Genomic DNA, 24,060 nt, shown 5'->3' with positions numbered 1-24,060 from the left:
TTAACAAAACACGTTACTAAAAACTTTTCCAATTTCTTTTAAAATAATAATAATAATTGAAAAACATATTTTAAGAAGGGAATCGATTTTTTTTTTTTACCAAAAATAAAAGGGAGTCAAATAGGCTCCACAATAATGCACATTATATTCCTTTCGAAAAAAATAAATAATGCCACATTCTATTAACAAAAAGTGTAATATGCAAACTCTCACCCCAAAATAAAAATTACAATCTTCAGACATCACTTGAGGCCTGGTTATGCAAGATGAAAAATAAAAATAAAAATAGTGACCACATATTTCCAATTTTAAATTACCCAGAGGGGGATTTACAAAGGGAATGTTTTGATTAAAGACATTTATAGAATGCCTAATCTAAGTTTTCACATACAATGGACACCACAATGCTCCAGGTAAAACCAAAAATTTGAGTTCGCAAAAGCGAAATTCAATAAGAATAGTATTTACATCAATGAATGAAATTCATTTCTACTCTAGTTACAATTGCATTGCCTATGTACAATACAAACATAAAAACTACTATAAATACACCAAAGAGGACGTCAAGCTTACACCATCTTCTACTTTTCTATACATAGATTACTGGAATATGCTGGTTTAGCTAGGTAATTTGTGGGGTAAATTACAAACCAACCAAGATTGTTACTCTTCTACCTTTGACATCATGACTAGCAACTGCACAAAGTGATAGCTGAAATCCAGAGTTGAAGTATTAATCTAAATGTCAAGCTTCAGTGACGACCAAGAAATTGTAAGTCAACTACTGCTGATGTGAATTAAGAAACTGTGCACAAGAATATTCAGACACGAATAATGGGAGATCAATCTCGTCCAGATCTATAGGAGGGATTGCCATATCTACATCTTCGGCAGAGAAAGGAATGCTGCAACGAGAATTGATACATATTGTTATCCGCAAGCAAGGGGAACTATGAACATTGATTGGTACAACTGCAAGCAAGTTAAAAGAACTTGGATGGGAAAAAGCAGTGTACCTCAGATCATCATCTAATAGGAAAGAATTAGAGGGCATATTCTGATTGTCTTTGTTAACCATTTCCCTCATTACACTAACTACCTGTTCACCATATATGGTTCAGAACTCTAAAGAAACTACCATAGTAATTGTATTCTGAAACCTGAATCAATTAATAGACTCAACTTACCTCATTGGACACACTCTGGGTTCCATACTTGTCATCCCAGTACATAGTACTGATTCGATAGATTTGTCTGACTGTCAATGCCTGTTGAAAGAAAATCTTTAAGCCTTTTCCAATCTTATATGCTCAGGCAAATGGTATATCAAGAATAATGCAAATACAATGCAAGCAACATATTTTTCTTTGGAGGACAAAACCAAAACCCCATGATTAACAAAATGCAAGTAATATATCAAACATACACTAAAAAGATAAAACTACAGGAGAATAACACAGAGTAAAAGGAAGATCTCCATAGTGAATCTGAGCAACCATGTCAGGCATTGGTATAAACTCAATACAAGTAGCAGGAATAAGAGTTTTGGAAAAAGCAGCTATCTGATTTACGATGTTCTATCATATTAACGTACATATATAGGTTTTATAATAAACAGGTAGAATCAAACATTCATGGCCCATGATTCAGGTGATCGCAACTATGAGAAATAAGTTTAATTTATCACTACAATCTTCATAAAACGATAAAAATTACAAATCAGGAAAGTAATCGTTTTAATGCATGCTAATATGACATTGCGCGCTCTATTAATGTAATAATCATACCGGACAAAGGTCCTGTCGAATCTCTTCCAATGATTTTTTCCTCTTCTGATGTATTACCTGTATAGTTCAAACAAAGGAACACATAAATAGGAGACAGCAACTTTATTTGACAGTACTAGATGTTCAACCAAAACAAGGCAGTGTTTATACCAAGAATCCAACAGCTTGCCTTATATAATTCAGCTCATGCCAAGACATTCCTGCATACTACATTTCACAAGTACTTAGTCAAACCCATGTGATGAAAAAAATATTGAAGAAATGTTAGCAAGCTCAGTTTACCATCTCCTTCGCATTGGTTATCCATTTCTCCAGTTCTGCGAGACCAGACTTCATATATTCACCGTTGGAGAATGTGCAACATTCACGACGCAATAGAAGACTACAAAAATGATAAGATAAAAAATGAAATAGAAAACTAAACAAAGGGAAATTATCTATACAACAAAGTAAATTGATGATTTGAAGCCAAAAAACCAATTCATGAAATCATGGTTTTTTACCTGTTGAAGAGTGTAATATTGATGAAGGAAAAAACTTGGGTAACAAGTTTACGAATGAAGAAGGATGGCACCTGAACATGTAAAAGTTATGTAAGAAAAAATGTGGGGGTGGGGAAATTGATCATGGTGAATGGTTGAATTCTATACAAGTTAGTACAAGCAGATAAATCCACAACCTAGAAATTATCACTGTTTAATTGTTCTCCAAAATAAATGATTTATTTTTACCAAATGTCCCCCTAACTACAAAGCATAAAGGACAATGCATCTGATCCTATAGCCCACAAAGAGGTGTGCAATCTCACAGCTTACCACCTAAAAATAATATATTCTTGGAACATGAAAATCTAAATTGTTACATCTATTCTATGTGGGACTTGGGTTTTTCCCAATACAACCCCTCACACCCAACACTCTAGGGCCTAGTGTGTGGATATAAATGGTACGCTTTCCAATGGATAGGCTCTGATACCATATTGGTTATTTTATTAGACTTAACTCATCCTTACGAAACTGGCTTATAAAGTGAGGGTGTCACTCTTTATAAACTCATTCAAACCTTATCTCTATTCTATGTGGAAAATGGGTTTTTCCCAATACTAATCATCAAAAACAATAGATAGGCTTGAAGGCTTCCATCTAAAACTACATTGAAAATATTTCAGTATATATACGGCAGATGTGTGTTGTCATTTTTCAGTTTTAGCCCCAGTCCTAATCGGACACAATTATCACCATTCAAAAGAAAATTAAAAATGAAATCTAAGGTAGAAGAAGCAAGTATCCATATAGATTTTATTTTGATTCGGTTTCAGGCTGCAATTTATGGAGTCATAACATGAAAAAAAGAAGGAAAAGTTCATTTCCAAGATAATATGAAGTGTGCACAGTAAATATACAGTGAATTAAACTCCTAGGTGTATGGATATATAGATCACTAGATCATGATGAAAATGGACAAAAATATACAAACTGATGAACACAGTAATAAAGAGGCCATTGAAATATTAAGAAACATACATGATTTCCACGAAGTTTACTCATGAGTGAATCCAAAAATTTGACAATGTTGCCCCACTGACTGCCAGATGATTGTGGAGAGAGCCCAACAGGAGATCTAGATGATTTCCCACCATGCACCCTTCCTGTTTTGGGTGTCTAATAAAAAAAGTATATTATAAATTACAAATAATGCATGCACCAAATCACAAATGTAAACATCAAATAAAATGTTTAATTTTTTAAATGTAAATTACCAAACCAGGGTATAGAATCTAAGTTATCATTTTACATTTTAGGGTACTTATGGATTGAATTTACGTAATTAGTGTAATTGCAAATCCTTGTGTTTATGGATCTATTTATATATATACACTCTCTAGCGTGTAATTCAAACATGCAAATTTTCTTATATGTTTTTCCCGCTTTCCTCTTTCTCAACCTCTGTTGTCAAAGCGGAAATGCGGCACGGCGCGGCCACCCCAAAAATTGGTGCGGCGAGGGAGTGGGTCGCGTAGCGGGCGCTATTTTGTGGCGCGGACACTAATATATTTAATACTAAAAGACCATATTGTTCAAAAAGAAATACTAAAATACCTTAAGCATTACTTAAAATTCATGAAGTATTCATAATTCATGAAGTTAACGTTTTAAAAATTACAAAACTACCCTTAAAACGGCTTAAAGTAATGGCCAAGCCCGTCTTTCTACGTGGTGTGTGTGTAGAGGCCGCTTTAGCAGCATTGACTCCACCCCACACTGCTGAATAGCGGGCCGCTTTGACTCCGTCGCGGCTAGGAGCGGTGGGCTGATTTTTTCCGCTATAGCGGGTGGCGCGGCCGCTATTGACAACAGATCTCAACACACTGAAACCATAGTTGTCAAATGCGGCCGTGCCGCGATAGCGGTTTTTTTGGCTCCTCCGCGTCCGTCTGCGACGGCGCGTGTCGGTTGTGCATAGCGGCCACTTTTCTCCGGAGCAGTGCGGTTCTGGTGCGGTCAGATGCGCTGATCCACAAAGACGTTTTTGCCCCAACATTTTAAACTGTTTTAAGGGCTTTTTTGTCATTTTCGAAACCCTAGCATTTTCTGCACTATAACTGCTGCGCCTCTTTCTATTTCTCTTCTCTTCTGAGATCAAAATAGAGTACAGAGTAACAAAGAGACATCAAATCTCTTCTTCTTCCTTGAGCCTACAGAGTACAGAGAGACATCAAATCTCTTCGTCTTCTCTTATGTTGCTCAAGACTTATGGTTTTTATTTCAAATTATGAATGCTTCAGATTTTTGATTAATTTTAAGGTATTTTAGTATTTCTATCTCAACACAACAGTATGGTATTTTTAGTATAAAATATATAGGTGTCCGCGCCAGTGAAAAGCGGCCGTTACGCGCCCGCACCCCGCGCCGCGTCAAATTTTGGGGTGGCCGCACCGCGCCGCATTGACAACTATGACTGAAACTATATTTCAGCTCATGCCAAATCCACCATATATCGAACAATGTTCAATGGAAGAAATTGCTTTATTGAAAGCATATTTTACAGTGATATTACAATAATACATTTGGAAAAATCAAAGTAATTCAGACTGGTTTTGGAAATAGTGGATTAAGTCTGACTTAATTAATCCCTTTCCCTCCCAGCATAAAAACAGAATAGTGTTTTACAAGCTACGTCTAAGACCGATTCACTTCTAGATCTTCTCTTGATTACAATGGAACCAAGAACTGAATCACAATGTTTGAACAATTGACAAGGTAATTTATCTACAAATAACATCTCCAAAGTATCAACTAAGAGTACAAAATTCACCTGAATACATAGTTGCAGAAGTGGAGAAAGTTCTTTTTTCAAATTATCACGTAGAAGCCCAAAAATTTTCTCAACACATGCAGTTAGTTGTTGCTTGAAAAGTATAGCTGGATATCTTGCCTCCACGTGAGACATACCATCATCATATCCAATAAACTTAAATGGAGATTTTGGTCCCTAAAAGTAACACCAAAACTACAATCAGGAGGAAGATATAATACAAGGGAGGAGAAACCAATGTCAACCAGTGTAAAATATACGAAATTTTATTAAAAAAATCAACTGTGAAAAACACAAATAAATCAATAAACCAAACTATATGGTAATACATTTAAGGAGGCCTCAACAATGATCTGTAATGCTAAAAATGATCTCCAATTTCTTCCAGTAGAAAAAGCAAAGAAATTATATATATTTGTTCTCCACTTTTTTCAATATTGAAAATTGGAGAACATACCAATACCTTAAACCTTCCTGTCTGGATATCTTGGGTCCAATATGTGTGTTAGAAATGATAATTGTGGTTGATATTATCATGTAAATAGGGAAGCATCAATACTTATATTTATTTCATGAATCAGTTTATATATAGTACAGCTTTGTTGAGTAACATACATGGATTCTATCACTTGCTTTCCCATTTTCTCTCTCTAAACATGGTATCAATGCAAAATCTAGATCTATTATTGGATCACCCGTATTTATCCATGCTCTAGAGTCTGGATGACCAGCCCTGGCCATATGGGATGTTGTTATAGGGTTGCCCGCATTTGTCCCTGAAATAACTTTTCCTTGTTCCAAATTTAGTGTCTTTTTTCCGGAAAAAGGAAGGAAAGAAAAGGTTTGATGTTGGTGTGGCATGTAACGCTTTGGGCTATTTGGAAGACAAGAAATGATTGGATTTTTTTGGATTCAAAATTAAGCGTGTTAGAGATTGTGGATCATATTTAACATATTTCTTGGCCATGGTTATTGGCTAGGAAGGCGGGGATACCTTGCCTTTTTTATGAATGGCTAATGCATCCAAGAGAGTGTATTTTGAGGAGTTAATTTTCTTCTCTCTACTGGGTGTGTTTTTTGCCTTCTTTATTTGGGTAGTGGTGGCCTGAGTACCCCTTATACTTTGTACCCTTTTTTGGTGGTTTGAGTACTAATTGTACTTTGTAGCTCGCTTCTTATATATAATATTGTTTTTTTGCCGTTCAAAAAATAAATAAAAATTGTCCAATCCTGAGTGTGGGCAACCCGAATTTGTCCACACTCCATGTGTAATCCTGAGTGTGGGCTACCCGCATTTGTCCACACTTCATGTGTAATCCTGGCCATGAGCCAATGAGGAGGTATGTTGAAATCCCACGTCGACTAGAGACATGACCAAAGTATGTTTAATAAGACTCGGACAATCCTCACCAAACACTTCTCTAGTGCTACGTTCCATGCCATTGTTGTGCATCTATCACCAAACACTTGACAAGATTATTTGTGTTGCAATTCAACTATTTGTATTGCACTGTTATAATTGTACTTTCCGTATCCCCTAAGGCAAAGTATAACTATTTGTATTGCAATGTTATGCTTTTCTTGCTCCCAAAAGAGCATCAAATGCATTCGTACAGTTTTCTATAGATAATAAACAAACACAAATTGTTAGGCTAGATGTCCAGTCATACCACTGCAAACAGAGAGGCTGTTCGGATTTTAACAGGTTGACCTCGAGGTCACAAGGAAACAACCTTACAGTTGCACAAGGCTCATCCTCTGATGGCCGAATCATCTAAAAATCCACATGTGAGTTTGGGGTATTTTGGGTGGAAAACAGGGTTTAAAGAAGAATATGTGTGCCTCTTCCTCATCTCTGAACGGCAAACTCATCTCTCTGTTACTGCACGGCCCCATTTGACACTTTCCAACCATGAAATGGTATTTTTCAGTTAGCACTCGCCATTTGTTTGCTAATCCACTCTCCATCCATAAACTCCAGGAAAGTGCTCTGTTTTCCTTTTTCTTCTCACTGTCCGCCAGGATGATTTTGCTCTCTCCTTGACCTCTATTTTCTCTTTTCCTTTGTGTTCTGTTGTTTCTGACTAGCAGTTCAAAAAATTTCTCTTTACTGCGAGTTCTGTTTTTTTGTTTCTTTTTCTTTACCTTGTTATTCTTCTATGTGCTTTTGCTGAGTTTTGTTCAAAAGCTACCTTATCATGTGTACAAAAAACAAAATACATAAAAGAGTGAAACAAGACTAACTTCCATTGTTCCAAGTTAAACCTCAAGTGTCTTACAGTTCACCAATCTTACCAGGCCAATTTTATAAATTGACAACAGCCCTCGTTTTAGACAGAACTAAATGCAAATTAGATCAAGTTGATTATCGACCACATAATCACATAATATGACTTGCATAATGGAAGAAACTAACACACACGCAGATTCACGCACATATGTGATGATGCAAATGTTTAACTAGATAACTCACATTCCCAGTTCTGCTGGTCAAGCCAGACTGTCCAGTATAACGCTGACCATTGGTAGCTAAAAAGCCATTAGAACGTAAGTTCCTCTGTAAGAGGCATAGAAGAGCAGAAGTGTTGGACAGCCAATATGGCAAGACAATATCATCTTCCCTAACCTGAAGCAGATCAACTCCAATGAATAAACCTCAAAAAATTACACAAACATGATAAGATTCAGATACAGAACTATATAAGATAAACTTTGCCAAAGAAAATTGTCAAAACTCAATTATAATTTTAAATTACAAATGTAATACAAGCAACAACAATAATAAAAAGTAGAGGTTAAAAATTGAGAGCATGTCATTTACCTTTAGAGCGTCATTTATGCCTTCAATAATGTAATCAAAAATGGCTGTGCGCTCAGATTCAAAAGCATGCCAGTGAAGAAGACATTTGTATATGATACGAGCTGCAATAGGTTTACCATTTTTGAATCCCAAATTCTCTTTGATACATCTAGAGAGGAATTCATAATTGTCCTGCAAAACATATGATATCTATCAGCTTAGAGTGCATGATTACATTCAGACGTGAATAATGTGTTTCTAAATGGTCTTCTGATTCAAACAATCTACATGCAACATCCCAATGGTCTTCCATCATGAAGATAAAAAATATTCACTTCTTTTGTTCCCCTTTTCTATCATCTTAAAACTTCAATAATATATATATATATATAGCTTCAAAAGCAAAACTGGTGACTTTAAAAAAATCTGTTATCCTTAAAAGTTTTGCTGAAACCTGGGCAGGGGAGCGTGCCGAAACTATACAATTTAAAACAGAAGTGAAATAAGATCAACCTGGTGCCTATCTGCTGATGACTTAGATCGATGAGAGTCTGACATGCCTAGCGTAAAAGAGGTAGTAAGTTTTGTGGGTGTGGGTGTCTCCTGCATCAAATTAGAGCACAGGAAAACAGTTATAATTGCATTTCGCAATTATTTTTATGACAATAAAATGATAAAGTAGTAGCTTACAAATATGGGCTTTCTCTCAGTGCGGGAGGCAATTGGAGTTGAGTATTTCTGTAGCAGAAAGAAATGTAAATTAACTATTAATGTCACTACAGCGCAATTGTCAACATAAGGAAGACATATCTATTAAAGATCTTATTTGTATGGAAACATGAAACACAGAAATTACAAATTAATAACAGAAAAAGCAACAAAAAAAAACTGTACAAATACAACTTACTTCTGAAAAAGACTTCGCAAAACTCGGGCGAATACTCTTACGAGGAGCACTTAAGGCTTTCTGACGAAGCACGCGATTTTCATCCTCAAAACTCAATAGCTTTTCCTCAAGGCTGCATTCAATAAGTACAAGTAAAAGAGTAATTATAAAAAAAGAACATAACTTTTTAAATTAGGCAGACACAACTCATTAAAATTTATAGCAAAGCTAAAATACAACCCTAACAAGCACAAACAATAAAGAGCATAGAATGGGGTTACATGTAACACCATTCAGTAACTCAGTCATTTTTTAAGGAAGGAAGAAAAAGGGAACCGAAAAGGCACCTTTTCACATTTTGCTTGAGCTGAGAGCACTTCTGTTCAAATTCCCTCAGTTTCTCAATCGTTACGTCTTGGCCTTTTTGAACATTTATATGCTCAAGCTCTAAAGATGAGTACTTCTTCTCAAAGGCATCCAGTGCAACCTGAAAATATAAGACAAGAAAAGCAATACAATGTATAAATTCAGAAGAGAAAACAAACAAACAAACAGGTCAGTAAAATAGACTGTGTTTGGATCGGCTTATGAACAACTTATTTGGATTTATCTATAGGCATAAGCACTTGTCAACGTTTGGAAGAGTTTATGAAAACAGCTTATAGCATGCCTACAAGTTGTTTTTAGCCTATTCCAATAAAGCTCTCTCAGGTTACTTATGAAAACAACTTACAACTTCTATGAAAACAGGTTAACCATACTTTCACTTTTAATTATAGAAATACCTTATAAAGATATTGAAACCTGCAGAGCTTATTTATACGTTTAATTATGTTGTTTAGCCAAACATACAGATATTGAAAGATGATATGTCTCCAAACCTAAACTTTCTCCTCATGCGACAAATAGTAGTTTTAAAACACATCAGATATATGCTCTTGGAAACGGAAAAATTCTCTGATCACTATTAGAATAGGTTGTTCAGGTAACTTATCAGAGCCTCTAAAGACTATTTGGGCTTGTACATTATTCCACATTTTAAACCAAAGGATTGTCTAAGGAGCTAGGAGACAAAGCCACTTGAAATTGGAACATAAATTGATTTGATTTACTTGATAAGCTAAACCCCCAGCATAGTGTATTTATCCTAAAAAGATTACAATCAAGATCCTAAATTATAGGGAAAAGAATAAAAGCTACAGTAAGAAAGATGTAAACAGGATATCTAAAACAATAGGAATAACGGAAAGTAAACCAGGGGAATATCTCAACAGCCATTCATGTGTTTTCATCTAAAGGTCATTGATTACAGGCTTTAAAAAAAATGAATGACAGACAGCATGTAGGATCTTACTATGTTCATATAAGTTCTATTCGAAGAAAAACTAATACAGCCAATAAATGCCATAAATTCTATCCATATGCAAAATCTTAGAACTTGAAGAATGCACCAAGCAATTTACATCTTGCCAAGTATATCTACATAAAATTGGTGCAAGATAATTCCACGTCACCTAGACTACTCCATGCCACCTCTTTTCTTATTCTTCACAAAGAAAAACCTAAACAGTTTCATGCCCCTTCTGCCATCGGTTAATCTTTATAAAAACAATGTACCTTTTACTTTGATACTGTTGATGCATAGACATCATGCAACAACCTAACCAGTAACTTTTCTTTGAGCCAAATCTGTAACTTAGCATAAACCTTACTCGTTATAATTAGTAGTATGCTACAAACCTCTTTAATGTACTCCACTCCTATATCATATATGTTAGCAGATAGAAAACTATAACATGACTTACTATATCATAAAATATAGAAAGATAAGTTCATATCATAACACAGTCACAAATGTGAAATAGTTTGTTATGGTGTGCAGAACTTCACTTTTGATGCCATGCCATAAAACAAGATCCAAAATCCTTTCAATAGACTAATATGATGAGAGTAAAATATTTGTCAGAGGTGAAAACAATCAAGCAACAAATGAAGCACCTTTAGCATAGCATTTTCCTTTCGTAACTCAGCCACAGAAACTAGCTCTCTCTTTAAAGCAGATTTTTCTTTGGCTGACAATTCCAATTGATTTTGCAGAACAGCATTCTTGTTGCACTCATTAATCGTAGCCAATTTGGCCGCATCTAATTCAAGATTCAGAGCTTCTAACATTTTTCGAAGCATGGAATTCTCTCTTTGCTTGGCCTCATCATTAGAAACCTGCACAACAATGCAAAATCATGATAAAAAGTTCTATATATATCTACCTGTATTAAAATTATGGTGCTTTTTTCAAGATCAGACTCAACATCGCAAAGGCCTCTGCACCAGCTAATTAACTCACGGACAGATCTAACACTAGGTTAAATTTTACAAAAGTAGGTAGCAAAGAACTTGAAAGATTAAATTTTCAAGAATGTGGTACTGATGCATATCCTCATAAAATGAAATAGTTATACTAAACAACCTCATGTGACCATCGTGCCATTTAAATCATTTGAGCCCCGTGGTAAAAATTAAGAAAAATGCAGGCACAGCGAGTGCTAAACTTATAAGAGAATGTTGAAGCAGCAACAACAAATCACATCCCAAAACACATTTGATGTAGGAAGACTAGATATACAGAAGTATTAAAATGCACAAGTATGCAACCCATCCATAACATCATTTCTTTTAGATGCAATACCCTTATTTTCTTTTCTAGATGCAAACGCCATGTGAGCTCTTCCAATTGCTTCTCAAGTTTAGTTTTAGCCAGACGGAGGGCACCAGATTCATTGGCCTCCTGAAGAAAGTGAACAAAAATTGAGACAAGTAGAACAATATATGTTACATTGGATCTCCTATCAAAAGGAAAAAAAAACTCACTTGTTTAAGTTTACGAAACTCCCTTTTTGCTTGTCTACACCGCCATAGACATTGTATTGCCACAACTGAAGCAAGATATTGCTGGAAAGCAGACCTGACCTTGTACATCCTCCAATAGGCCTATAATATCAGTGTTACATATGATCAATAAAATAATATAAAAAATCCCATCGTCCACAAGTAACCAACCATAAATGGAAAGATATTGAAAGTGAATGCAGCAGCAATTGAATGCAAATCAGTGAAGCATTGGCAACCACGATTAAAAGGATAGATACAAAATAATATCAACTTCACTGAAATGTTTAATAAGAATAGGCCATGATCTTGACAATATCAAAGTTCTAACACATACAACAATCTCTTGATAAAATTACCTGAACAGATATAGCAGCTCTGTGTTCTTTTTCATGCAAGAATCTTCGGTGAGTAATGAAACCTCGAACATGTGATTGTATGATAATAGCAGTAGAATATAGTTGCATGTATGCATGCCTTGTTAGCCTCATACGTATATACTTTTGAATGGAGATAGCTGCTGCTGTTTCCCTTTTAGCTGCATACATCTTTTGGGCAATGTATCCTACAATTACCAAAACCTATGAGGACCAGGCTGATGTAATTATAGAACTAATGACCCCAAGTTCCCTATATTTTGAGTGCTCACAGAAACAAGTTTGAACAAGTTGACTATTTCTAAACATGCAGCCGACCAACTAAGCCAAATCCATCAAAGAGTTGGCTTGCACTAAGAAACAAGTGATAAAATAAATTGACATGTTTCTGATCTTGTCATTATGGAAATATAAGTACATTCAATTTAACCATACATATATTAATCCAAGCCAAATTCAGAACTAGTTCCCCACAATTTGAAATCAAATTAATCATATGGTCTCAAGACAGTTGACCATGTGATAGGAGTATAACAAGTAAGCCAACTATTTTTCCAGGAGCAGTTGAAAGTTGTAAACTAAACATACAATTGCTGAAATTATTCCTCTGAGAAAGGAGATAACAAGTTCAAGTCATGCAATCGGTTTCTAGCTAATGCAGCACAAGGCTGCACACCATTGAGCACGATACATCTAACCCTTCCTTGTATCCCATCATGGCAGAAACTATCTATCACGAAGCCCCTCCCAAATCCAATAACAGTCATTATATAATACAACAAAAAATTAAGAAAACAAACCTCTGCAGCATGCCTGAAGGGAAACTGCAGCTGCTCTTACTGAAATGAAATGCCTGCGTGTAATAAATGTCCTCAGTTGGCACTGAATACACTTAGCAGCGTTGTCCAAAACCTCAGACCGTTTGGAGTCCAAAACGCCAATTTGACCAGCCCTGAGAAATACTTTGGTCCTGCCCAACTGAACAAGAAAGAAAAACAAAAAACAAGGAATATAACCATTAAAGTCACACTTTGATATTCCTAGTTTGTGTATGGAAAAAAGCTTCATGTATGGTTCCTAAAGAGCATACCTGAAAATTCTCAAGCTTGAGCTTATGCAAAATTTTCTCAGTTGCAGCTTTATCATCATAACTGTTAACGCAAACAATGCATTTTTTATCAAATATCGAATAAGAAGTTCATACTGTTGCATATATTCAAATAAAAAAAAATAAAAAATAAAAATTGTCGTCAATGACAAGAAAAAGTAATACTACATAGCAAGGCTAATAGGTTATCATGTCGAGATTCACACTGTGAACCAGAAAGCCTGTTTTGTGAATCATGAATCGAATCATTATGAATCAAAGATACAAAATCAATAAAAATATGCCATGTTTCAGTAAAAACAAATAACATACGCAATCAGTTAAAACAAAAGTAACATAAGCAAAAAAAAAAAAAAAAACATAAGTTGATTTATCATATATCAACTTCAAACGAATTCAAGTCATAAATTGGAGAGAAGCAATAACACAGCAGAGCAGCAAGTGGAAAGAGAGAAGAAATGGGTACCAAAGAGAGAGCAAGAGCTCACTGTCTTCAAAACAAGACAAAGGAGGCTAAAAATCAGAGAAGAATAAAGAAAGGAGAGCACAAAAAATGTGTAAGCAAGAAGAATAAAAAAAATTGCAATGTAGGATGGATTGGAACCAAAAACACAGTGTGGTAAGGTTGTTTTGTTTGTGAATCTAACTTGAGTTATTTGGAAGGTATGACACTAACCGATTCTATCCCATGAAAGAAAAAAAATTGGGAAAAAATCCGACTAGGCCTTTAGAAACCGAGTCATGCAACCTAGAAAACTTCAGGACTCCACCGACAATGGAATTCATACTGCACAATTCAGTGAGGCTCACGATTTGTGTGATTCAAGATTCTTGTAATGATACAGGTCCAAAAGAGATCTGTGATCCAATTTGTATCAGTTGTGTTTGATTTAATTTGAAACTGAGATACAAGTAGACATGAATCGTGAGATATTGATAAAACTGATCCTAGCAGACATATGGTATGGTTTAGTCGGCCTAGTTCGGTTGATCAAGTTTGGTCTGATTCGGTTTGGTCTAAACTGGTATGCCCCAGTCTGATCTGATTCGGCCAGTTATGGAACGTACAATCTGACCTCGTATAGCTCCTGTAGTCCTTGACTAACACCATGTTGAAATTATAAGGTTTATATATAGAAAACTAAATAGGCAGAAAAGAAATACTCAGCATAAGATGTGATTGATACTGATATGATATAAAAAAAAGGTTCGTACAACTCTAACCTAATACTATTATTTAAACTAACAAGTAAAGTGCTAGTACTGCTAAAACCACCTTAAAATAACTCACCTTCCATCCAAAATTTCTGGGCCTATTAATCCATAGCGATCTACAAACTCTGAATACATTCTTCGAGTGGGATAACCTGCCAGACTTATCCGAACAGCTTCAAGGACGCCCTGAATAAAATAGAGATTATGAGTAAGACTACTTGATAAATGAAAATTTACTAGAAAGTAAACTAGAAGACAGACATATGAATCGTGGATGCCTTATTTGCATGAAATTTTGAATCAAGTTCACACGGCACACAATTATTTTGGATGTCACAAGTGAAAAAACGACTAATACGGAGAAAGAAGTAAAAATAAAATGTACAGCCACTGACGACCAAAAATATATTATAAGTTGTACCGCCGCATCAAGCATCGGTGTTAAAATTGGGCAAACAAATTTCCATTTGAGTAATGTAACAATTAAGATAGCAATCAAGTTAATACCAAGTTTACTAATTAACATGTTAGCAATTACGTTACTCTGTTGGTGGGTTCAATTAAAGAGATCTATATAAGTTACTAACCCCACAGCGTAATTGGTGTATGATGCTTGCATTCTCAAACATTTGTGGTCGATTCAATGAATTTGGCTTCACACATCGTATGTAATGCGGCTCTGTTGACTTGAGGGTCTCCATGAGTGCTTGAAGTTGTTGCTGGGAATACAAAGAGACAATAACCACCCAATACCAAAATAATTAACAACATAAAACTGATGTCGAAATAATTTAGTCTATAGATTCTATACAATTTGGTCATTGACTCGTTGTAATGCATCCCTTAGTCTTCAGTACAATATGAAAAGGTTGTAGATTTTCACACCTTAAATCTGGTAGCTACTGAAGAAAACTTGTATGATGATCTTGAAGATTCCTCTGGTAGCAAAGGGAAAAGACCGGACACAAAAGGGCAATTTGAAGAAGATAATAGATTACAATGTTCTACAACAACATAGTCACGATTTTTGTCCAAAAAGGCATCTGTATGATATGTAACCTGCATGACACAGTGAAGCGCTCTTTAAAATTTGTAAAATTATATCACTAAGATTGCATGTCAAAATCAAGAAAAAGTAAAGAAACATATACTCACCTTTCCAGCATAATGAGAAATTATAAAATCTGTTTGTGAAAACCTTTCCGATGCCAACCTAGGGTGAGACCGGAAATTCTGAAACAACTTAGTAGAGAATGTTTCATGTGTTGATTTTGGAAACATGCTGCAAAAAGAAGAGATTCAGGAATAAAGTTAAATTTTCAATAGATATCAACAAATACACACCAATTAATGTTAAAAAAAACTTAAACAGTACCAAGCTTCATCCAACAGAGCAATTACACCAATGGGTTTCTGCAAAAGGAAGCAAGAATAAGAAAATAATGAGTAATCGAAAATTACAGGCATACATAATACGTATAAATTGAAATCAAAAGAAAACAACGACTTACACATTTGTAAGATTCATAATGTTTCAATGCACTACCAAATGAAACTATATAACTTTTTATTGCCATGACTATTGTTGGTATATCTTCTAGGATAAATTTCTAATCTTAAGAGTATCTTCTAGGATTAATTTTCATATATTTAGTTATTATCATGATTTATTTCCTGATTTCTCTATTTATTTGGGATTAGAAGTCTTGTCTCCATAGACATGAATTAGTGTTATCTTTTGTATCAAGTTATTATCAACAATATTGAAAGTTCTTATTATTTCTCTCCTTGTTTTATCTAAAACCATAACTTCAACAACTATGATTATATGAATCCTAGATAAGCAGGTTGTGCCAATGTATTTGTATAATAATATATCTTTATAAAGAACCCTTTGCACTTTCAGAACCTCTAACCTGACGTACTTGTTCACAGTTCCTCAGCCATCATTATCTCAGACCTATATCTCCCACTTACAACAAATAAATTGATGAAGCACGGACAACATTAGGACTAGGCATGTTGCAGTATCCGACACGCGTCGGTGCCCAAACTCCAATGACACGTGTCAGACAATTCACACAAGTGTCCTAAAAAATTGTTTTTTTTCTTTACTTCAACACTTATATAACACTCATACGAGGCGTGTCAAACAACTCAGTCAAATGTATGAATTTTTTTATCTGCTTCCACACACGGTAGATCAAGATTAAAGATCTCTTGAGAAATGTTGATCAACAAGGGGTTACAGAGATTAAAGTTGATTACAACGTTTTTAGCTTTTTCGATAGTAGATGGATAAATAAAGGTCAAATACGATCGTATCTTATTTTAGAACTTTTTTTAATGAAATAAATTGCTCAAGTTAGATGCACATGTATGTATTCTGATTCTCAATTTTGATCTTTTATAAATATATAAAAACCTTTTCAATCAAATCTAGAACATCTTGGTTGTCCACAAATTCAATGTAACTCCAGTTAATTTCTTCTTTGCCATACTCCTCTTGCTCCATCTTAAATACATGCTGGAAGAAATGACGAGACAGAAGTTATAAAAAAGATAGGTGAATAAACATTAGCATATCCAAATTAAGACGACATCAACTTGGTAAATGCAAATTAACTTAAAATAACATGCAGATACCTCATTAAAATGTTGCTGAAGCTTTTCATTTGCAAAATTGATACAGAATTGCTCAAAACTGTAGGAAGTGAATATTATTAGATTGAGAAAATAAATCATAATGAAAAAAAAAAAATAACCAATGTGAACAAACAGCAGCAGTGGACAAACCAAAATCTAATAACAGGAATAGCAATGGAATACGAATTGAAGTAATATATTGATCATAGATGATACTAATGAAAAGGCTGAGCATTAAGCTCTTTCCTACCAGTGAAAGTACAAGTTTACAATACATAAAGAACACCAGAGAAGTGACAAGTACACACAAGAATAAACGCCCAATCGATGCCTTGGAATGTTCCATAATGTAAAATACGGAGTGAACTTGTACTCTCCATAATGAACTAAAGTATTGCAAATAAAATAAAAGAGAATAAAAAATACTTCCAGTGACAAGTAACTGAAACCAGCTTTCGTCCTAAAATAACTGAAACCGGCTTACCTATTATCCTTAAAGCACTCAAAACCATAAATATCCAAAACTCCAATTTGCATCTGGGAATTGACATCTTGTCCGACAGATCTATTGATCTTATCAACGAGCCTGTTAGAGTAGCAACAATAAATAGAATTGTTACCCAACAATGCATAATAAAAAAAAAAAACACATTTGTAGATTTTGCAATGACCACATGTATACCAATCAAATAAACGAGCATAAACAGTTTTTGCCAAAGCATCCCGACCAGCAACCGCAGCATTACAATCAAGAGCCTTGACAATATTTCCTTCTCGAGTTTGTATTGTTCGAGTGCACAATGTTGCCAGCAGTAGGTCTACATCACACCTAGTGATGAAAAAAAATTAAGTCATTAACTTTAGCAAAGGACAAAAGTCTAATATTATGTCTAGTCATTACATCTAAAAGGAGAAACGACCAATAAGCCCATTCATTTAGTACTTTTATCGTTTCTATGAAACAACAGAATGTACCAAAGAGACCAATGCTGATTATTCTGGGGTCAGCTGCTTGGATTCTTACACGGATGTCATCCAACTCTTTAGACTTAGCAATAAGACTACTATCTTTTTTAGGTCGATAGTTGGTTATGCAAAACAATATTTAGTTAGGTATTGGACTCATGCACAGATATGATCAAATTATTTGAACTTCACAATCAAACTACGCATCTTTGTGACAAAACCATACTTAGTTGGGTATGCATCCACGTCACTTCTTAGTTGTTGCTGTGTATAGAACTTTTTCCATCCCCTTTCTGCCAGCAAATGTTAGTTATATATTGTCTATATACTCTACAAGGTCGTACTATCAGAAAGTATAACAGCAGCATAAATATTTTCATAAAAAATTGGTGAAAAGATATGTAATTGCATTTTGAATGCAAATGCTGATGAGGGAAATGGTTTTATATTTTATGTCATTTTAAGAAAATAAGATTCAAAACATAATCTGAATCACATACATAAAAAGATCAGCAGCCATTTGCATATGAAATCTTGATTTTTCATCCTTCGTTACTGATGAGTCGTGCTCTTTTCCAGGAGAAAATTCAACATTTCCCAAGTGCAAAATCGCAGCTAAGACACGAAATATGGCTTCCTGATGGAAGGAAGAAAGGAAAACTATAAGAGAGGGCCAGCACAAAAACTACTCATTAAATGATTAAAACATGTACGAAAGCAAGAGTGGATAAAAACAATATTACACCTGATCCTCGTGACTGATGCCTACAATATCCATTGCCCTCCTCGTCTTTATGTATTCTTCAGCATTGCTTACACCGTTTAGTTCATAGATTTTACTTTGATTTAAATAGTGGAATTGACTTGGGTGTCCTAATTTATACTCCTTTGCATCCTAAAATGAGGCATTCCAATTACAAAATGCAACAATTAATACTTTGACAGTGAAATTATAAAAACCATAACCTGCACATGCACAATGCGAATTATTGCATTATGCTTCAATGTAACCCCAAAATACAAAATCAAATAAAAGCCTTCAACGAAATTGAATACCCTTTCAGAGGCGCACAACTGATAGAAGCAGTGATAATTTCTTTCCGGGTCCGTTATCTGCACAACTCGTGATCTTTCTAATAAGTAAGTTCTGATGGCAGCACCGGACATTCTACCATTTCCATCAAACTGAATTTCAACAAACTTCCCAAAACGACTGCAACCAAAAAAACACAGTAATGGGTTATGAACAATTATAATTTCGATGGCAGAGTATTTGACACTCTTATACCCTAAAAACCGATTGCACAGAAAAGGTACTGATAAAGGACTGCACATCACACACATATCTAAAGAAAAACGAAGTATTACATAACAAATTGAGAATTCCTCTCTGATCAATCTCCTTTAATCAGGATACTGGCTAAAAATTCATGTCCACGATTTAAACATGCCTTCATCACCTTGTTTCCATAAAGTTCCTATTAAAATATAGGTTGAACCTAACTCAACCCTGCAAAATCGGCTTGTTAAGTAAAAGATGTCTCCCGATTATACACATTTTCAAGTCATATCTCATCTAACGTGGGACTCTCCACACACCTACCTCACGTAAAGAACTAAAGATTTGGAGCGTGATCCAAGTGGTTTGATAGCAGTGACCAAGTAGAATCTTGGATAAGCTCTATTATTGTCTTAAAATTTGAGTTGGGTCGAACTCAATCCTACAAGCCTGACTTGTAAAGTGAATGATGCCTCTAACTTATAAACACATTTTCAGGTCATATCTCATTCAATGTGGGACTCTTGGCAGTCTCATTACCACTTAGTATGCTTTCCATGATACAAATGGTGGGATAGATAAAATGACAGCCCAAACACTAGGTATCAACTTTTTTTGTAAATTTTTAGGGGGGAGAGCAAATGCCAAGAAAATTGCAAAAGATAGAATCTAAGATCAAAGGCAAGTGGTAGAGTATGAAACAAGATAAACGCACAAAAACGAGAACCAAATTCACCTTGAATTGTCATTCCTAACAGTCCTTGCATTGCCAAATGCCTCCAAAAGTGGATTTGACTGAAACAAGCAAAAGTGAAATTAGCATCCCATACTGATAATAAAAAACTGAAACTTGGCACTAAATCGATGCCTAAACCAATGAATGCTTAGGTTCGAGAGTATCTTACTTCAAGAACTTGTTGTTCGACTGTTCTATCATCACCACCGGTACGACCACCAACAAAAGTAAGATATTGCATAATCAATTTTGTAGTCTCAGTTTTTCCAGCACCACTTTCACCGCTTACCAAGATAGATTGACTTTTACCTTCATTCATCATTGCTCTAAATCATAACCAATAAAATCTCACTAAATATGCAATATATAAAATAACAAACAGAAAATATCAACAAAAAAATTTAAATAGCACACAAATGCATTTAATGCGTACTAACCTATAAGATGCATCAGCAACAGCAAAAACATGTGGGCTAAGCTCACCCAATGGAGCTCCTTTATATTGTTCCATCATATGGTTATCATACAAATGAGGAAGCTTGGTGAAGGGATTAACGGCTATTAAAATGCTCCCTGTATATGTCTATAACAAAGACAAATAAGTCAGGCAAAAGGCAGGAAATGACAGTCCATGTTGAAAACAAAACCATTCATATAAGCAACAACCACACATTAAAACCACGTGAAATTCATCAAGTAAAATAGCCAAAAGGGAGAATAAAGTATTAAAAGCTACTGTTTATATATTAATTAATTTAATAAATTGACGCATTTTTTTGACTCAATTAATTGACGCATTTTTTTGACTCAATTAATTGATGCATTTTTTCTTTTTGACTCAATTAATTGATGCATTTGAAAATGATTCTTCCTGTCTGAATTTCCCAATCATTAATCCATGCAGTGTTGTCGATTGCGGATCACAAAAAATAGCGGTTTGCTCAAATTCCGTTATGCAACGGTACTATAGCAGCTATTTCACATTATTTGGTACTAAATAGCGTATCGCGGAACAATAGTGATTTGTTCAAATTCTACGATGCGATAACGATATAGCGTCGCTATAGCCTCTATTTAACAACATTGAACTCATGCACCCATCCAAATCTTCAGTAAAAGACCTCATAAATGAAAATAATAAAATAGTATCATACGGCCAACATAGGTTGGTCTCGATGGTAAGAAGTTGATTCATACACCACAAGGGTGTGGGCTCAACTCCCGATGTTAACGTTAGAACCTTGTTCGTGGACAATTTGTAAGTACCTCCATAAGCGCTCTCTGAGTCAGATTGCACTTGGGTGACTGTTATCGGTGACATTGTTCCTATCTCTCTCTCTTAATCAATTATTCTCTTTCATCAAAATAATTTATTTTAATCATTCATCGATCATTCTCTCTCATCTAAAATGCACCAATGTCACCAAAAGTAATGTCACCCAAGTGAAACCCCTCTGAGTCTTGGGGTCAGCCCAGTAAGCCCCCAGACTCGACTCGCCTAAATTTTCAATTACCAAAAAAAATAAAAGTATCATTCAGAAACTGCCAAGAAAGCATATATCAACTGTCAGAAATTCGCATGGAAACTTGCATACTCCCAAAAAAAAACAGTAATTCCACACAAAAAACCAGTTTACAACAATAATGAGTTTTTTTTTAATGGCAAATGTTAGTGAGTATGTCAATTGTTATGTTAGTGTTTTTTTCTCCTTGCCAAGACTTGAACCCTGGAACTTTAACTCCTCAACTCCTTTAGCCTCAAACCAATTGAGCTACCCAACCCCCCCGCCCTGCCCCCCTACAACAATAAAGAGCTACATTTAAAATCATACAAGGCTCTGTTTGGCAATGCTAGATTTTGAGCTTATAGCTTATATAACCAAAAAAAAAACTTGTTTAGTAAAAAAAAACTCACGGGCTTATATTATAATTTTTTCTCTCTCGATTTTACCCTTGTCATCTTACTTGCAAAAAATTAAATATTAACTAAACATATCTTTTTTATGTCATTTCATATTTATAAATTAGTTCAAACGCTAATTTTACCAAACACTACAAATTCAATCAGCCCACTTGGCCAACTTATCTGTGATAGTTATAAGCCAGCTTATAGCTCATCTGCCATAAGTTAATTTATTATCAGCTATCCACTATATTTTTTTTCAAATAGAACCAAAATCTACAGTCATAAATAAAGTCATAATTGAACAATCTACAAATCAATTAACACACAAACTATGAAAATCATAGTTTCAACACGAAAACAGCATTTTCAGATCATAAATGGCTACATTGAAAATCATATAAATCTACACTCATAAATAAACTCATAACCAATCAAACACGGACACATCAGCACCGGGAGAAAATTACGAAAAATGATAAAATTAAATGTATTCACACATGTCCGTCCATATCAAACACCGGACACGCCTTCTATCAGAAGTTTCGGTGGTGCAAGTGTTGGCTAAAAAACAAATTAACACATACTCACATAGATATCATTAAGTGCGTATCTCCTCCGAATATTATACAAAACTCCCGGTTCATTCAAGTAAGTCAACCTCGTCATATCTTCAAATCCACCAAGCTCATCTTCATCCGCATCTCTCAAGCACAATTTCTCCGGCGAAACAACAACCTGCACAATTCCTCCGGCACCGTCACAACTCAAATTATCAACAATTACAACCAAAATAACAACAATTCAGCAACAAACAGCAAGAAAACTCACCTTCTTCCCGGAATCAGTTACAAGATGAACGGAGTTGTCATCAGAATCGATTACTTCAGCAGCTACCCACGCTAATTCCTTATCCGGAACCCAAACCGTTGAACCTTTGCGTACATTCATCGTTGATGAAAATTGCGCAATGATGAAATTGAATTTGAAACCCTAATCTAAGGAGTTGAAGTGTTTTAGTTCCCGCGCTGTGAGAAAGTGCGTTGAGTTGAAAGTTGAAAGTTGAAAATTGAAAATGGCGATGCTGAAGATTATTTATACCGTGGTTGAGTTGAGCAACACGTCACACAGTGTGACGAGTTCAGTTTTCGACTTTTCGCTTTTTTTGAGTTTGAGTTTCAAATTTTGTGTACCGTAGAAAATTTAGCAGCCATAGATTATAGTAGTTATACAATAAATGTTGAAAAAAGGAAGAAGAGTTTTGCTGTTCCCACACATATAGTATGGTTGTGCCACACCAGTAATTTACGCAAATACCCTCTCGGTAGTTAACTGCCGAGGGAAATGTTTCATACGATGAAACAGCTACCTGCTCCCCCTACACACTATTTTTCATCACCTTCATTTCCAACCTCATTTCAATCCCAAAATCCATTTTTTCTATAATCAATTTTTGATCCAAAATCATTCAAGCATCAAGCATAGGAGGTATCAACACACTATTGACGTAAAAAAACAGGTATTGTGCGTTTTATTTGAGTCATTTTTTGGGTGTTTTAGGGGTATCTACGTCAGTTACGTAGAACCCTGTCATGGGAATCCTCGGCAGTTAACTGCCGAGGAAAACTTCGGTTGTTTAGTGCCGAGGAAAACCTCGGTAGCTAGGTACCGAGGAACTCTTGGTGAAAATTTTCACCACGAAAAAATGGCAGCCACTGCCAAATTTTCAAAAAAAAATTTCTTTTGTTTTTTTTGTTTTGATTCATTATGGCATTGATGTTTATGCATTACTTAGTTGTTAATTCATATTTATGTGTTGTTTAATTATAGTAATGGTAAAGAATGCGAAAGATGTTCCGGGAGAGACAAAAGAAAATTTTGTCGAAAATTCCGGAGATGTCAAACCGCCTAATTTTGAAGCGAAAACAAACATAGATGAAGCTTCCGTCCATGTTGAAGCTTCAAAGTATGTTGGCGGCTCCGGTGTACTCCCACTTCAACCCCACGAGGTCGACACGGCTAAGTTTTTTTCAGACGACGTTAAGTCGAAAAATAGAGATGAATTGCTTGAGTGGGTGCGCCGACAAGCAAATAAGGCGGGATTTACCATTGTCACACAAAGATCAAGCTTGATCAATCCAATGTTCCGGCTAGTG

The 24,060-nt window shown here is 35.1% G+C and overlaps 1 protein-coding gene across 2 annotated transcripts; it reads right to left on the bottom strand.

Annotated features, from left to right (window-relative positions):
* Positions 1–274: 274 nt before the first annotated feature.
* On the bottom strand, positions 275–23,117 carry LOC11432410 (myosin-15). 2 transcript variants are annotated; one of them, XM_024775303.2, is made up of 38 exons: positions 22,736–23,117; positions 22,496–22,642; positions 20,439–20,584; positions 20,171–20,327; positions 20,002–20,060; positions 19,043–19,199; positions 18,732–18,881; positions 18,487–18,623; positions 17,703–17,849; positions 17,505–17,606; positions 17,021–17,078; positions 16,800–16,901; positions 15,750–15,787; positions 15,530–15,656; positions 15,260–15,433; positions 14,962–15,093; positions 14,451–14,560; positions 13,142–13,202; positions 12,852–13,029; positions 12,034–12,239; positions 11,657–11,776; positions 11,475–11,573; positions 10,787–11,008; positions 9,136–9,275; positions 8,810–8,921; positions 8,593–8,640; positions 8,416–8,505; positions 7,924–8,094; positions 7,576–7,728; positions 5,103–5,279; positions 3,311–3,448; positions 2,291–2,361; positions 2,070–2,169; positions 1,938–1,994; positions 1,788–1,844; positions 1,188–1,268; positions 1,017–1,099; positions 275–905 (listed from the first exon to the last, which is right to left on the bottom strand). In XM_024775303.2, the coding sequence occupies exons 1-38, from the start codon at positions 22,853–22,855 to the stop codon at positions 782–784; spliced, it is 4,551 nt and encodes a 1,516-aa protein (XP_024631071.1). In that variant the 5' UTR covers positions 22,856–23,117; the 3' UTR covers positions 275–781. The 2 variants fall into 2 exon arrangements, with proteins under 2 accessions (XP_024631071.1, XP_039688284.1); XM_039832350.1 differs by lacking the exon at positions 22,736–23,117 and having other exon boundaries at positions 20,171–20,310; positions 22,496–22,635.
* Between the last annotated feature and the right edge of the window lie 943 nt (positions 23,118–24,060).

This window comes from Medicago truncatula, chromosome 1 (assembly GCF_003473485.1).
Source record: "Medicago truncatula cultivar Jemalong A17 chromosome 1, MtrunA17r5.0-ANR, whole genome shotgun sequence".
Taxonomy (NCBI): domain Eukaryota; kingdom Viridiplantae; phylum Streptophyta; class Magnoliopsida; order Fabales; family Fabaceae; genus Medicago; species Medicago truncatula.
The sequence above is the reverse complement of the archived record's forward strand: the minus strand, read 5'-3'. Positions and strand labels throughout refer to the sequence as shown.

Excerpts from the sequence above, each read along its gene's own strand:
- LOC11432410 (XM_024775303.2), bottom strand. The coding sequence starts at position 22,855 with ATGAATGTACGCAAAGGTTCAACGGTTTGGGTTCCGGATAAGGAATTA. Across the intron at positions 8,922-9,135 it reads CTCAAGCAAAATGTGAAAAG|CCTTGAGGAAAAGCTATTGA; the intron begins GTGCCTTTTCGG and ends TATTGAATGCAG. Across the intron at positions 1,100-1,187 it reads CCCAGAGTGTGTCCAATGAG|GTAGTTAGTGTAATGAGGGA; the intron begins GTAAGTTGAGTC and ends TATGGTGAACAG.